Genomic DNA, 15,479 nt, shown 5'->3' with positions numbered 1-15,479 from the left:
TGGTACAAGGAAATCATTTTTGCTAGCAGCTATGTTAAAGTATGTGCTACAAAAGATATGCTTTATGTTAAAAGAATTTGTTATATTGTTATATGTGTATATATATAGATATATATATACACACACAGTTATATTGGTTATAACCTTTTAAATCAAAAGTCTGGAATGCTTTCAGTCATACATACAATGCAAACTTAATAAGCACATTGCATGGGGTAAAAGAGATAAATAGGAACTGTTGTTCCTAGGCAGCAAGTGTCAAGCATGACTCCATTTTCTGTTTTTATATATGCAGTTCAAATTTTCTGTGTGTAAATCAAGCTACTGAAATTTTTGAATCCGTCGATCTTCTCATCATTTTTTTTCTACAGCTGAGGTTGCTCACAGTTCCTGTTCGCTCTTGGCAAAGCTGAGCAGAGACAGTTACTCACAAGGCAGACATCCACAGTGATCTAGAGTGGAATCCTTACAGATTGCTAGAGACTTAAAGTTCCTTTTTAAAATTCCATATATTGGATGTAGTGTTATTTTAATACCACAGTAGTATCAACTCCTACATACTATAGATTAGTATATATATACACACCATTCTGTATATACTAAATATGCAGAAAGCCAAACAATACAAGAATTCTTCAGAATTCTGATACTGCCATGTAGTTGCTGCATTCCCACTTAATTTTCAGCTCTTCTCTGTGCTCTCCTGCTCTGTTTTGCTGCCCCCTTTTAGCCTCTGTAGACATGCTCCTCCTTACAGTCCTTACAGAGGAAACAAGAATGGTTTTCCAGCGCAGAGGAAACAAATGCATTTAAAGGAGGAAAAGCTGAGGGGGTGAAAGTGGTTCTCTCCTCCTCCTCTTAGTTCCCCTGGCAATGCTTTGCCGCTCCACAGAAGACCATTCAAGTAGAGTAAAATTGCTGGAGGTGGGAGGGGGGCAAATGGGGGAGGAAGATCTCTGGGCCATGCTGGAAGAGTGAGTGGAGGAAAGCATTGTTTGAGGTAAGAAATCTTGTACCTCAGAGGAGTGGGGAGAGGAAAGCAATCTCAGCACTGTCTTGTAATGTAGCTTCCTCAGTGGGGTGATTGTTCCCTTGAAGGAATCTTGACTCTTTCTCAGCAATCTCATGAAGTGCATAAAGTTATAAACCAGACCCAAAATGTATGGGAGAGGGTACTGAGAGTCCTTTATAAATGAACTGTGTGAGCTACTGAAATTGAGAGAGGGAAGCAGTAAGCCATCTGTTAAGGATCCAAATTTGAAATCAGGTATAAAGGAGTTTCTCACTTAATTGTAACTTGAAAAATTATTAAGTTTATGTGTTTGGCCTCAGACTTTGACTGTTGTGTCATTCCATAAAGAACAAATCAAGCTGGGGGGGGGACACACAAATTGGTTTTTTTGCCCAAATTGTTAGCTTATTGGGTAGTTTGGGGTTATTTTTTAAGTTTCAGCTTCTCTGGAAATTCTCAGAATCATTAAAATTGCAGAATAAGTAAAGAGAAAAAACAAGTATTATTTCTTAGACTAATTTGTAGTGTGACTTAATTGCATACTGTTCTGTTAGCTGTCCAGTGTGAGAGGAAACCTATTGAAGTGTCAAGAGAAAAATCTTCAAACTGTGCAGCTTCTACAGAAAAGATCTACATTCGGAAAGATCTTCGCAGTCCATTAGCTGCTACTCCAACTTTTGTAACGGACAATGAAACAGCAAGGTGTGTGAATTCTAATCAGAAGGAGGTACCTCTGTTTTCTGAAATCCCCAGAAAATTAAACTATGTGCTGTTTGTGTCAGATCAACAGGTCTGCTGGAATCAGGAATGTTTGTTAATATTCATCAGTCTGGAATAAAAAGTGAGCCTACTGTGCTGATGACTCCAGATAAGGTATATGATGACATGACTAATATATTAGAGTTGACTGCTATAATTGTGCATACAGGGAAGGAAGGTTGTTTTGTTTTGTTGTGTTTCTGTTTTGATAAAATTAATTTTTGAAACACTGACATTCCTTGACAAGATTACCCAGTATTGCAGATGCCTTCTCTTCAGAAGACTGCTTTTAGCCCTGTGTAGTAAAAATGCTAAAAAATCCATGAAAAGGAGTCTTCTCCAAAGGTGCCTTCTTTCCCTTTTTTAGAGAGAGCTTTAAAGGCCACCTTATTTTTGTTTTTATTTGGCAATCTTGACACTTGAACCTTTTTTTGTTTGGGGGATTTTTTTTGTATCAAAACAGTGAGGTTGCAATGGCCCACATGTAGAAAAGAGTGATGGATGTGTTTTGTAGAATTAAAATCTTGAGTTTATTAGAATGTGAAGACCTATTCACAGTTTGTTGAAAAGAGGGTTAAAATACAGGTTTTGAGTGGAAAAATGAATTGAAAAAAATGTCTTTTGCCTTTCAATTTCACTGCAGAGACTGCAGAATAAATCAAATAATTAGTGGGAGGATATAGCTAGGTTTGTATAGGGACAGCTTTTCAGTCAAGGAAAAAGGAATAATTTCTGTGCAAGTATACAGATATGAATAAAATTTCAGGTTTAAGAAGCTTTTTCTTAAGGATTTAAAAACCTGATCTTCAGTTGTTTGTAATACTTGTTTGGTTGGTTGTTTTTTTTTAAAGCCATGACATAAAAGCACAGTTCCTTTTCATTTAAAAATCACTGCCTGGCTTTCACATTATACTCGGAGAGCAGGAAGCTTCTTTTTCACTGCATTGATGGGCATAGGCTATCCAAATTCCAACTGGACTTGAATTGCTTCATTCAGACTCTTACTCAAAAGACATTCACGAGTGGCTATTCATCTAGGCTTACCTGTATTGCTCTAACTGTAAAAATATAACTAAGATTGTGTGACCTAAGATTCCTTACCCTTTGCAGATAGGGCATTATCACAGTGCATTTCATAAATGTCGTTAACTTTTTTTTTTTTCCCTGAATCGCTAATCTTTTGCAGAGCTTATATGAGCTTTCTCGGCATCATTTTTATTTATAATGTATTTCTGAGCAGGTTTTCCTTTTTCTTCCATTTTGCTACACTCGGTAGTCCACTAAAACCATGTAATAACTTTCTTACATGGAAGCGTGCACAAACACACACACATGTGCACACACACAGACACAGCTTGTGTGCACACAAGCTTTTGTATTTTTGCAGTTGATATTAATCTATCCTGTGCTGTTTTCCTGTATTTTGCCCTGCTTGTTCTGTCTGCAAGGGGCACCATCAAAACTTGTCTCTTCTGTTTAATTTTTCCAATTCTATCTGTGGAGTATGAAGCTAAATGACACATAGCATGTTGATATTAGCAGCAGCATGTACTTGTGCACCATCTTTATTAAAGTAATTGAGAGAGTGAGGAGAACATGACTTGCTGCCTATCTGAGTTACTGGTCATTAATGAATCACTCTTCCCTTGCAATTAAGTAAAGGCATAAGAATCAAAAAAGCTACAGTAGAATTCTTTTCCTGCCCTGCTTGCCTAAAGGTGACTTTTTATCCATTCATTATTTTCAAACATTCTTGCACTCCTTTACTACAGTCTGTTTTATGCCCTGCACAATGGACAGAATGGAAAGAAGAAGCAAAATATATAGCCTAGGGTAGTCTTATAGTCCAGTTGAGTACTTAACTAAGGAGTGGAGATGCTGAAATGTCTCTACAGTTGCTTGTTTTCTGTAGCATTCTTTCTGAAAGATATGGTATCCGTTACTTCTAAAAGTAAATATATGTGTCTTTCGCATTTAGAAACAGTACAGTGTCTAATTGCTGCAGTATGATTACCCATTTATTGGAAACAACAGTTTTCTTAGAGGTCTATTCACAAGCTCAGTTCTTCACTACTTAGTGTGAAAGTTAGATTCTTCTAATGCAAGTTAACTGTTGCCAGTATGTAAACCACTGTACCTTTCTCTCAGGTTGAAGCATGTCAAGGAGATTTAAGCACACTGGCAAATGTGGTGACATCATTAGCAAATCTAAGTAAATCCAAAGACATGTCTCAAAGCAGTACTGAGCTGTCTATGATTGAGAGTTTAAGTAACGGAGATGCATCATTATCTGAACTCCAGCAAGAAGAGCAAGTTAGTAGTGACGTTACAAGGTAAGGCATGTTACCCTTGAAAATACTACTCTTTTTGAGAATTTCTCTGTCAGTTAAGATCATTAATTAAATCATCGAATCATTTGTCTACATCAAAATAGTAGCAACAGCAGACTGAACTTGTGTTGCAGATTAATTAGCCTGTTTAGCCTGGAGAAGAGAAGACACGGAGAGGATGTTACCAATGTCTATAAACACCTTAAGGGAGGGTGTCAAGGGGACGGGGACAAACTCTTTTCAGTGCTGCCAAGTGACAGGACAAGAGGCAGCGGGCACAAACTGAAACATAGGAAGCTCCACCTGAATATAAGGAAGAACTTCTTCACTGTGAGAGTGACAGAGCACTGGAGCAGGTTGCCCAGAGAGGCAGTCTCCTTCTCTGGAGACATTCAAGGCCTGCCTGGATGCAGCCCTGTCTACCATGCTGTAGGTCACCCTGCTTGATCGGGGGGTTGGACTAGATGATCTCCAGAGGTCCCTTCCAACCTCAATCATTCTGTGATTCTGTGAAAATTCTTCACAGTAAAATCATGAAGAAGTTAAGTTTGAGAATAAATACTTCTAGTTGTTAATTGGATTTAATTTTAATGTAAATCTTACCTTTTGATTGTCCTTATTAATGGGTCTTATTAGATCTTGTGCAGCCCTGTTAGTACTTTGTATCATCCTGGAAAAATGTTTCTTAGAGGTGTTGTCTGTATAATTAGTTTAATACTGTAAGTGTTAGTCCCCTTAAAAGTTTGCAAACTATTTTCTTTCTGTACAGAAGAACTCAAATTAATGCCCACTGTCAATACAAGTGCATTCACTGTATATCTTATGAATTTGTTTCTTAGACTGAGCCATTTTGGTGAGTGTGTATGTAAGATACTGTGCATACTGCTTATTCAGTTATCCTTCCAATTACAGCCACGTTCTTCCTTGGCTGTCGTCTTGTGCAGGATCCTGACAACTGTTCCAACAATATTAATTTGTGCATAACATCCGTATTATGCATTCTTAGTTGAAAACATGCCTGTGCAGTCAAGGGAAAAATACTGGTATTATAGTGGAGTAGCTTGTTCTGACTGAGGCACATGGTTTCCCACTGTAGGCTCTAGTACTCTGTATGGCAAGTAGAATACATTTGTTCTGCTCCTTTTTGTTTATATGCTGCTTAGAAAGTCAGTGCAAGTTACTGATTGGACCTTTGCTGTGTTCTCCTAGGTAAAGAACGTGCTGTGTAAGGAATATCGTAGTATACGCTGATAAACTTTAATGTTACGGGTGTTCAGGAAGACGCAAATACTAGGTTGCACAGTAATCTTTCATGTCTTTATCTCCAGGCACTTCCAGGCACTTGCTTTTGCCAGCTTCCATTTTCCTGTTCAGTTTTAAAAATTTGTCTGTGAAAAGCTATAAAGTTCTCTCAGCCAGAGAGCTCAAAAGAGCTCTGACACAGCATAATGCCTACACATTTCTAATAGGTTAACTAATACATTTCCAATAGGGAGTTTCAAGTCAAATGCTCCTGTGGAAGCAAAATTGTTACCCAAAGAGAAGCTAAAATTTTGGTCCAAATCATTGATTTCCTTGCCTGGATTACCTCAGTTTCATCTAACATACACAGGTGTTTGCTGAAGAAAATGAGGGGATTCAAGAAGCAGATTTTATCATTGTTTTTCATGTATTTTATTATATTCCATTGCTTGCAGCTACAATAGCAAAGCTTTCACTTTGCTGTGAAAAATTTAGTCTACAACTTCGTTGCTAGCATTCAGCTGCTTTTATGTTGTAATGTTATATGCCTTTGTCCTCTAATTGCTTCATTATCTGTGTTTATTTTTTACAGCTTATCAATAGTCCTTTATATCCGTTAGTGAATGAGGTGGATGAAAAGGGAATCAAACTTGTTTCTAACAAAAAATATTAATACTATGTGTTTTAAAGTTAATTATAACCCGAAAGGTGAGCTCTCAGGAAACAGTGACTAATAAAAACAACGGGCTTATTGCTGCAAAATTATGATATAGAAAGGAGTAAATTTCCTTAAAAGCAACCATTCAAAGAATAAATTGGAAACAGAGTATGGTGAACATACCAGGTTAATAGCTGTACCTGTCCAGAGTACTTAAAAAAAAAAAATACTTTAGCTTAAACTAGAACAAATAAAGGATTGGCGGTGACATTTGTGGTGGCTGCTTTGGCTTATTCTACCAATAGTCACTCTGGCAGCAGCAGACTCAGGGAAGCAGTTTTTTGGGGGAAAAGAGAAATCTTTTTCCTATCTTACATTTCTGTCCCTGCTATGAAAGAAATATAAAATTATCCTGCTAAGTGCAAGGAGCTCTGAAGATACTCTGTCTTTCCTGAGCAGCTGCCACTGAGCTGCTGATTTTGCCCGCTCTACATGATGCTGCCAAGTGTGAGTCACAGGACCTTAAACTGAGATTCCTTAGCAGAAGACAGACAGTGTAACTTTTAATGCTTGTACATGAGTGCCTTCCCTTTATGCCTGCTTTCCATATAGCTGAGACAAGATTTCCCGGCTATATCCACTTAATCCACTTGTGCATGCCGCAGTCACCTTCATGCGGTAAAATAAAGGTGTACAGGCAAGTGTAGGACCAAAACCTATTTCAGTTCATTTGCCACCTCAAGCCTGAAGCATTGTCAGCAGCTGGTTTATTGTGTTGTTTCTTTTGATTGTAAACAATTATGGTAAAAATAGTAACTATTTAGGTTTTTAGCACATTAGTACATTCAGGTGGCAAGAGAATGTGGAGGAAGAGGAGGTGGGCAGAGTTCAGCTACTTACTTTAAGGGTAAATTAGGTAGTAGAAAGTGATTTTAGATTCTGTGGTAATAAATGTATCTGCACAAATTGAGAATCAGCTCTACATACAGGCTGATAATCAGCTTTCATAAAGTTTGTAAATGTCTGTGCATGATTTTTTTCATACTTTGTATGATACTTTGTATGCAAGTGATACTACTCTCAGGATAAATCATCTGTCTGCAGGCACTGATTGACCGTCTATCTGTGATGAGTGGATATGTTGGTTTTGTTTCTCAGGTGTGTTTGCACATAGAAGAACAATGAAATGATGATATATATACAGGTGTTCCTTTTTATTTATTATTATCAGGCAGCAAAATGATGGGTAACATATCTCTGCTTATCCTGGAGTCTCACGAGTAATGTTTGTGCATGTCTTTGCAGGAGTCAGTGCCCTGGATTAGAGGATACTAAGGGTGGTATTGAAAGTATGAAAGTACTTTCTCCTATATATTTAGAAGCAATTTTTTCAAATTAAGTTGAATAACATAACAACAGTTCATGATATGAAAAAGCCAGAAAAAAATTACTCTTCCTGTTTGTGCTTCATAGTGGCAAAAATCTGTACAATTTACATGTGCATTAAGTTGCTTTAACAACAGTCTGATGATCGTGAGCTCAAAACAGTCATGCCAACATTCTCAGTAAACACCACTAAAGAGATCCTGAAAGGCAAACTGTGATTCACCAGCTCAGTCAATATGTCAAAACTGTGAATTTGTTGGCAACTAGTGTGAACAGGAACTGCTGCCAGTTTGTTTTTGGAGACATTGTAATTGGTGTTCTTCAGGATTCTATGAGGTAGAATGTAGGAAAAGTATGTTATTGTATCTTATTTTCCATTTCTGGTTGTTTGAAACAGACATCTGAATACTGCTTGCAGATGTGAAGGTTCCTTCTAAATTGAAACATTCTCTAAAATGACTTTGCTCCCTCTTCCTCCCTCCCTCCCCCCCCCCCTTTTTTTTTAAATCTTACAGGGCATTTGATACTCTTGCAAAAGCATTAAATCCAGGAGAGAGTGCAGCATGCCAAAACTCTGAAAGTATTGAAGCCAGTGTACAGCTGATTGGTGGAGAAACAAGCATGAATATCGTTGAAATAGAGGGGCCACTACTCAGTGATGCACACGTGGCATTCAGGGTACTTGATACTTTTGAATTATTATATATTATTTATGACCATTTTAAGTTAGTGATACAAAATAATTCATGATTTGATTAAGTCTTTTTTTAAAATTTCTTTGAAGACATTTCTTTAAAGTATTGGCATGGAGTTCTGATGAATGCATTGCTTTTGTTCAATGATTAGCTAGTTGTTTGAGAAAATTAACAGCCTTCTTCAGAGCTTTAGCTACAGTGTTTATTCTGTAGTCTTGCACCTTAAAAACAATAGCAATCATTGCAAAGGGATTTAAATGGACAAGTGTCTTGCAAAGCAGAATCAGCATCCACATTCTTACTCATTAACAGACGAATGTAATGTGTTCTGTAACTGGATATTGAGGTTCCTAAATGCATTTGTTGCAGTTTCTCCTTTGTGTATATATTCTATATTAGTATGGCATTAATAGACTTAAGTCATTAGGGAAAATCTGGTTTCTTTATTAGCAAAACAAATATTTTCTAACTTTTTCTCATTTCATAAGCCTGCAGAAATTCTTTCATCTTTTTTTCATCTTCCTGTTACTCATGGACAAATCGAAAAGCTCACTTAGCCACAAGTTTCTTCAGCATCAGCCACCGCGTTCAGCTTTGCCCCTCTCATCAGTGCATGTTTTGATCCCTCAAACAAACATACCTCTAATGTTAATTTTAGAACGAAATGACAGGTTTTATTAATAATCTTCGCTGAACCATTATGTTACGAAGAATTAACTTCTGAGAATAAAACTACAGCACCGTAATTAGCAATTTGAGGTCAAATACTGGTTTCTCTATATGGATGAAGAAAGCATGTGCAGGAAAAAACACTGATTTTACTCACGTAAGTTCAGAAGGGTCATTTCTGGTGCATCTTGATTACTGTTTTAGGACTTGGGCAGCTCCCTATATAGGTATTTTATTCGCATACCAAAACATAACTTCGTAAACTAATAATTAAAACTACAAACCAAAGGTCTTTTGTGAGATAGGATCCCCTCTCTGCTCCCAAAAAACTCCAAGTAGTAATTGTGGCAGTTCCCCTAATTTTTCAGGCCACTTACTCTCAGGCTAGATATGAAAAGGTATGGTGCCTCAATATTTGTATGTTTTTTAATATATTTATCTATCTATTTATAAACATAAGAAACTTCGTAAATGATTCTAATTACAGTAATTCTTCTAAAACTTTTAGTCTTTTGTGAATACCTCAAAATTTGAGATTTACTGGGAATTTTCCATCTCCAGGTGTTCCAGACATTAATGCTTATTTAAGATTCAAAATTTTTGCCCTTTCTTTATTGCTTTGTAATTGCATTAGATATAACAGTGTGGCTAATGTGGAACAAAGGCAGCCATTTGATTATGTTTCAGGATTATCCTGTGTTTATTTTTAAAACAATTTTACCTTTTTTTCCTCTAAAAGAAACATGAAGACTGATTTTCCTAATTACATTTTTACATGAAGAAAGTAAAATAACTGATATATGCCTTTTTTTTAAAAAAAAAAAAAACAGCTCACCATGCCTTCTCCTATGCCTGAATATCTGAACGTTCACTACATCTGCGAATCTGCCTCCAGATTGCTTTTCTTGTCCATGCACTGGGCACGTTCCATTCCATCTTTCCAAGCTTTAGGGTAAGTGTTCAGTTTTTTTTATTCTCTTGTATTGTGAATATCCACTTTTTAATTGGCTATTTTTACTGTCTTTTTCAGGGTCATTTTAAAATATAAAACCATTTATTTAAAATGTCTTATAGATCTTCATCATGAAGGTAAATCTACTGATTCAAAATTACTCCCAACTTCAGTCCAAATTTAGTTACTTTGATTGGGTTTTGAAGAAAAAAGGGATAGATTTGTAAAGATCAAATGTCTGCATGCTGCAATTTTTTAAATAATTTTTCAGTAAATCAGACTTCCTGTCATGTGTGAATACGTCCTGGACTAAGGTGCTTATCAGGCAGCTCTCTGGAGCCCCAAATATTGCTATTGTTGTAGGTGAATTAGTTGTAGTAATTTTGCCTTTACTTAACTATATGGGAAAAATGTTAGCTAGGTTCAGTAAGCCTTCAGAATTGTTTAATTGCCAGGGAATTTCCAAAAACAAATTGTCGCTGTAAGCTGAAAGGAATTTTTATCATTCTGTCTGCAATTAACGTCCATTTTTTCCCAGCAGAATTTAGTGTGTCACCTAAAATTCTTAAGCTGCGTAGTAGTACATTGCTGACTAGGGAAAAGTAATTTCTGTTACTTTCAGAAGTCATTTTATGAAGACTTATCAAACTTTACTTATCAGTAAAGATAGTATATCAGCTGTGACACAAATGGAGTACAAATCCAGTTAGTCTTCATCAGAAATCTCTTCCTGTCCTTCTCTGTTCTCATCTAAAGTGTTTTTCTTGAATTCAGTATCAAAATAGATTATGACTCTGTGGTAACAAAGAGAATTCCTTTTTAAATGAAGCGTTTGTCCCCTTTTCAAGAAAGCTAGTCAAAGTCAGGATGACTCAAGATTACCATTTGTATTTACTTGGATGTTTAAGCGAAATGATTGTACGTTGTTTAAGGAGAAATACTGTATTGTGTGTAATTGAAGCCTATGTTTTGGGGAAAGAAACAGTAAAATTCTATAAAATAAAACAACATAGGGAAAAGGTCAGGTAAAAGCATAAACATAATGTTCAGTTTTTAATGTAAGCTGTTGTCCTGTGTTTTGAAGTACGTAGCAAACAAACACAGTGAATTACATCGTTGTTCATTTTACAAAGACTTTTGTAACACAGAGATGCTACAAAACTGTGTAAAAGAATGACTTTTTTTAAAAAAAGTTGCACGTAAGTCTTTTCAGAGAAAAAATTCTTAGCAAGTGAAATAGAAATACTTTTAGAAAATCTGCTTTTTTTTTTTTTTTTTTTTTTTTTTTTTGAGTACGTTACTTCCCAAGATATTTGGAGGAGAAGGCTGTATTAAAATACTTGCCTCTGCTAGCATTTCCAGCCCCAATCAAGATCATGGGCAACAGTATATTTAAACTCCGTTTAACATGAATATACAATTTGCGTTTTGAAAAGCTTAAAATCTTAACCATATTTTCAAGTGGATTTTTTTTTTTTAAAAAGAATTAATGCAGCTTTTTAAACTTGAGCACATTGTATACTGTAATTTTAACTTCTAGCAGGGTGACTCATTTCAATTTTCAAAGGAAAAGAAATTCTTGGTACTAGTAATTGAGAGGAGTTGATGAGCCAGAGCAAAATCACAGTAATAGTTTTATAAGGAAGACAGATGATTTTATCCAAGTGGTTCCTTCCTCAGGCAGTGATTCCTTAATCTCAGCAAGATAGTTATCTTTGTCACGCTGATTTAGTTAATGATATTGGGTTACTGCTTAGCTCATCTTCTGCACAAGAACCTGTGTAGGGCAAGAGGGAGCCCTACTGAAACCTAAATCAAGCTGGTTACGCCCCATAGTGCTTTGAGGCTGTGTAAGTTTGATCAGCTAGTTCTGGTCTAAGGTTGATGAGCCTATAAAGTAGTTCTAGATGATATGGTTGTCTGTGTGAGCACATATAAGCAGAGTAGCCAGTACACCATATTTTCACTGTACCTCAGCACAGTCTCTTTGACAAGAGGTGAAAGGGGGCACAACAAATATGCATAGGAGATGCACATGTAGTATCACAGCATAACAAGAATTGTATCACACTAAAAATACTGACCTAGATGAGCTCTCTGTGTCCACTGTAGGAAACTCTAATCAGTCATTTGGCATATAAATAATATTACAATAAATCACTTAAGATTGCACTAACATTCTTGCAAAAATCCATTCTATCATATTTTTGTAGTTGAAATCCTAGCTTTAATATGCTTTTGATCTTCAATAGGTCTTTGCTTCTTATAACTTTCGTTTTTTTATATTTACTGGCTAAAACTGTGGAACTTGGAACCTGAATTGGACTTCTCACTGATAGTTTTTTTCAGGTACTGAGCTCCTGTTGAGCTCCATGAGTTAGAGATGCTCGGCATTACTGAACATTAGGTTACTATATGGATTGACATACCTAATTTTAGGCTTCAGCTGGTGAAAGAAAATTCACTACACATGAAGCTTAATTTAAGGACTAATTCATACAACAAACCAATCCTCACAACCTCTGTTTGTTCCTTGAGGTCCCAATTTCAAACCTGATACCAAACATGGAAGGGCTACAGAAGATAGCAGTCTAGAAGTTTAGGAACTTGATCTCATGTATTCCATTTCACATGTACATTCTTATTTTTAATTAAAAAGTCCACCAAGAAAAAAGTTCCCCTGCCGTATTTCAAGTAAAAAAATAGACCTTTGTGTAGTTATTCTACACTCAACAATGCAGGAAGAATGTAAACTTTTTCATTCTTCCATGTAAATGGTATATAAAAATTAGTGTAAATCCCATTAAGACTAGTATGATGGAATATGCCTTGATAGTTGTCATTTGGTAACTTAACTTGCTTTTGGGATAGAGATTTATTGCCTTTTAGATCATTCAAACAAAATGTTTTCTATACAAATGTTACTTTAAAACAAGTATGTTAATTCTAGCATAAAAATAATACTTTTGGTTTGGGGCTTTATTTTGGAACTGGTTGCAATGATTGAATGAGGTGAATATTTCATTAAGTGTTCTTTAAATTAGAAAAACTATATAAATACAAATGGCTGGTCCTATTAAGTGAAATTATTGTATTTTTTAATAGACAGGATAACAGCATATCTTTAGTAAAAGCCTGCTGGAATGAACTTTTTACCCTTGGTCTTGCACAATGTTCACAAGTGATGAATGTGGCCACTATATTAACTGCATTTGTTAATCACCTTCATGGCAGTTTACAGCAAGGTAAGGTACATATTGTCTGTATTCCCAGATCTGCAAAGTAACTTCATAGTTTTTACGTTCTGAACTGTGCTGAAGTTGATTACTATCTTTCAATTTATTGTAAATTTATTCTTTGTAGAGCTTAGTGAGTAGTACTGAGAAAAAATAATAATAGAAAATATAGTCCACAAGATGAAAATTCTTAGCAATTTTCTGAAAGCTATGCTAATACTTCCTCTAGAACTATATTTAACTACTCTAGACTAATGTTTACTAGCCTAACATAAGTTGATATTTACTGCTTTTTTAAATCACGTCTTTGTAGTAGCTGATAGAATTCTGCTTAGTGTACCTCCGCTCAAAATAGGAATATTTCAGCACAACATTATTTTTAAGAACATAAATGAAACTGTGAATATGCATCCTTTGTACCAAGTGTGCAGAGTAGAGACTGACTTAACCCTTCCTTGCTGTTCATAGCTGTGAGACAAAGCAACCAAATGCTGCCTTCTTCATGTACTTTCTTTACATAACTGGGATTGTTCACTTCTGTATACTAGTTTTAGACTACAGTTAGCTAAGCTCAAGTTTAGCTGCTCGTTACTATCTGTATTTCATAGATATTTACTATCTGTATTTCATGGATATTGTATCTTTCATTGCATGTGATGGTCTTGGTTTTTAAAATGACTTTGAGGTTTGTTTGTCTTTTGAAATTTGCCTCTACTGCTTGTAGATGACAGGAATGCTCTATACTATCTTTGGCAGTACCGCAGGTCTCAACTCCTTCTTTAAAAAGACTTTAAAGCCAAAGGAAATATTTCTAAAGTCTTTTATTAGAATCTGATCGAGGTTCAAAACTTGTTCTGACTTATCTGCCCAATCCTGTCTCTGCTGCAACATCCTGTAAGCTGTGCTCTTCCCGTATTTTTGAAGATATTCTGTTTGTAGTTCAGATTTACATGCCTATTTAAAACACAGAAGACTTGTCTTTTAAGGGCCAGTTCTTAAAAACTGATAATGTCTTCTACAATTGTGAAGGCTTCCCAAGTCTGGTTCCTTGAGCTTCATTCATAGAAGAAAAATGGAAAGAGTATGTACTTTTCACATTAGATGCCAATGTCAGATGCCTTAATTCACAGAGATCATCAGAATTACCCCAACATGCAGCAAAAACACATGGCTACATATTCAACATTGTCTATCCATAGGTATCGATTTCTGCTGTCTGCTTCTGAGATCAAGAGGGCTTATTACCAGTTAGATTATGTCCATGTTTTAGTCTAATCACAAGTAACTGAACCTTTGGTTTCCCACACAATATTTTTAAGAAGCAGTCTATAAGAAATCTTTGTACTCCTGGGGGGGCAAAACTCTGGAATTTCATTTGGAGGCATTCTTGATTTCTTAAATGTATCTCTCATCAAAATCACCTATTTAATTGGTGTTACATCACTGTGGCTAATTGGGGAAATAAAAGTCTTCTTGGCAGATTTACACTAAACATACTTCCTTCCTTACTAATTGTATATTCTGCAGATACAGATCCTTTGCATGTTTTTCATTCAAATGAAAGATGCCAGCTGACCTACTCTTTAATTTACTGTATAGTGAAGGAAATACTCCTTTGCAGGGTATTCAAACTGAAATACATGGAGTCTTCTACTTAATATTCTTTGTGTGCTTGTTAATGCCCACAAGCCTCTCAACTCTAAAAGCTAATCAGTCAAAAATAATGTAGTCTTCATCTGTTCATAGCTTAACACATTTTTAATAAGGTAAATATAGTTTTTCAGGCTAACTGGTTTTTAGAGTTGTTAAATGTATGAAAATTCACTGTCTTCAATGCTATGCAAAAACAGGCTGGTAGAAAAACTAAACTATATTTTTTTCCTCTTTTATAATGAAGGAACTAAAGAACTCATTTGGGACATCATCTTTTTCAGCAATAACGTAATCTTTGACTAAAGTAACCCATGAAACTGTACACCGATCTTCCTCATTGATGTAGCGCACAGATCTGCAGCAGCAATGTTTTTTTTTAAAAAAAAATGGTGATACTCCTAATCACAATTAGTTTCTAGATTATTCAGTCCTACTATACGAGTCTAAACATGGCTTAGACTTCTTGCTGTTTGAATCTGATACAACTGATGAACGCATTTATTTTTTTAAAAAAATCCAGCATGACTACATTTTTGCATATGTATTGACTTCGGGATTTCTATATTTTGTGTGTGTTGAGTTAGATAAGCTGCCAACAGACAGAGGAAAACTAGTAATGGAGCATATCTTCAAACTGCAAGAGTTCTGTAACAGTATGGTTAAGCTTTGCCTGGATGGATATGAATATGCTTATTTGAAAGCAATCGTCCTCTTCAGTCCCGGTATGTAATTATTCTTAATGGAAAACTTTAAGAATTTTAAGAACTTTATACTTTTACTATGACTACAAAGTCTTCAGTGGTGTATTTAAAGTCTGTTTAAAACTCTCTACTGAAAATTTGCTATGTTTTCCACAAAGACATATTTTTAAATACATTTTTTTAAAT

General features: G+C 35.6%; 1 protein-coding gene across 6 annotated transcripts in view; it reads left to right on the top strand.

Moving 5' to 3' along the window:
• Positions 1-15,479, top strand: part of NR2C1 (nuclear receptor subfamily 2 group C member 1) — a 53,305-nt gene that overhangs the window by 32,459 nt on the left and 5,367 nt on the right. For all 6 annotated transcript variants that reach the window (XM_062585396.1, XM_062585413.1, XM_062585366.1 and 3 more), the window contains 7 exons: positions 1,567-1,714; positions 1,795-1,885; positions 3,920-4,104; positions 7,903-8,065; positions 9,582-9,703; positions 12,809-12,948; positions 15,177-15,314. In XM_062585396.1, the coding sequence (XP_062441380.1) occupies positions 1,567-1,714; positions 1,795-1,885; positions 3,920-4,104; positions 7,903-8,065; positions 9,582-9,703; positions 12,809-12,948; positions 15,177-15,314 (987 nt within the window). The remainder of the gene's footprint in view (positions 1-1,566; positions 1,715-1,794; positions 1,886-3,919; positions 4,105-7,902; positions 8,066-9,581; positions 9,704-12,808; positions 12,949-15,176; positions 15,315-15,479) is intronic.

Source organism: Rhea pennata, chromosome 1 (assembly GCF_028389875.1).
Source record: "Rhea pennata isolate bPtePen1 chromosome 1, bPtePen1.pri, whole genome shotgun sequence".
In the NCBI taxonomy this organism is placed as follows: Eukaryota; Metazoa; Chordata; class Aves; order Rheiformes; family Rheidae; genus Rhea; species Rhea pennata.
This window is presented reverse-complemented; position numbering and strand designations above follow the sequence as displayed.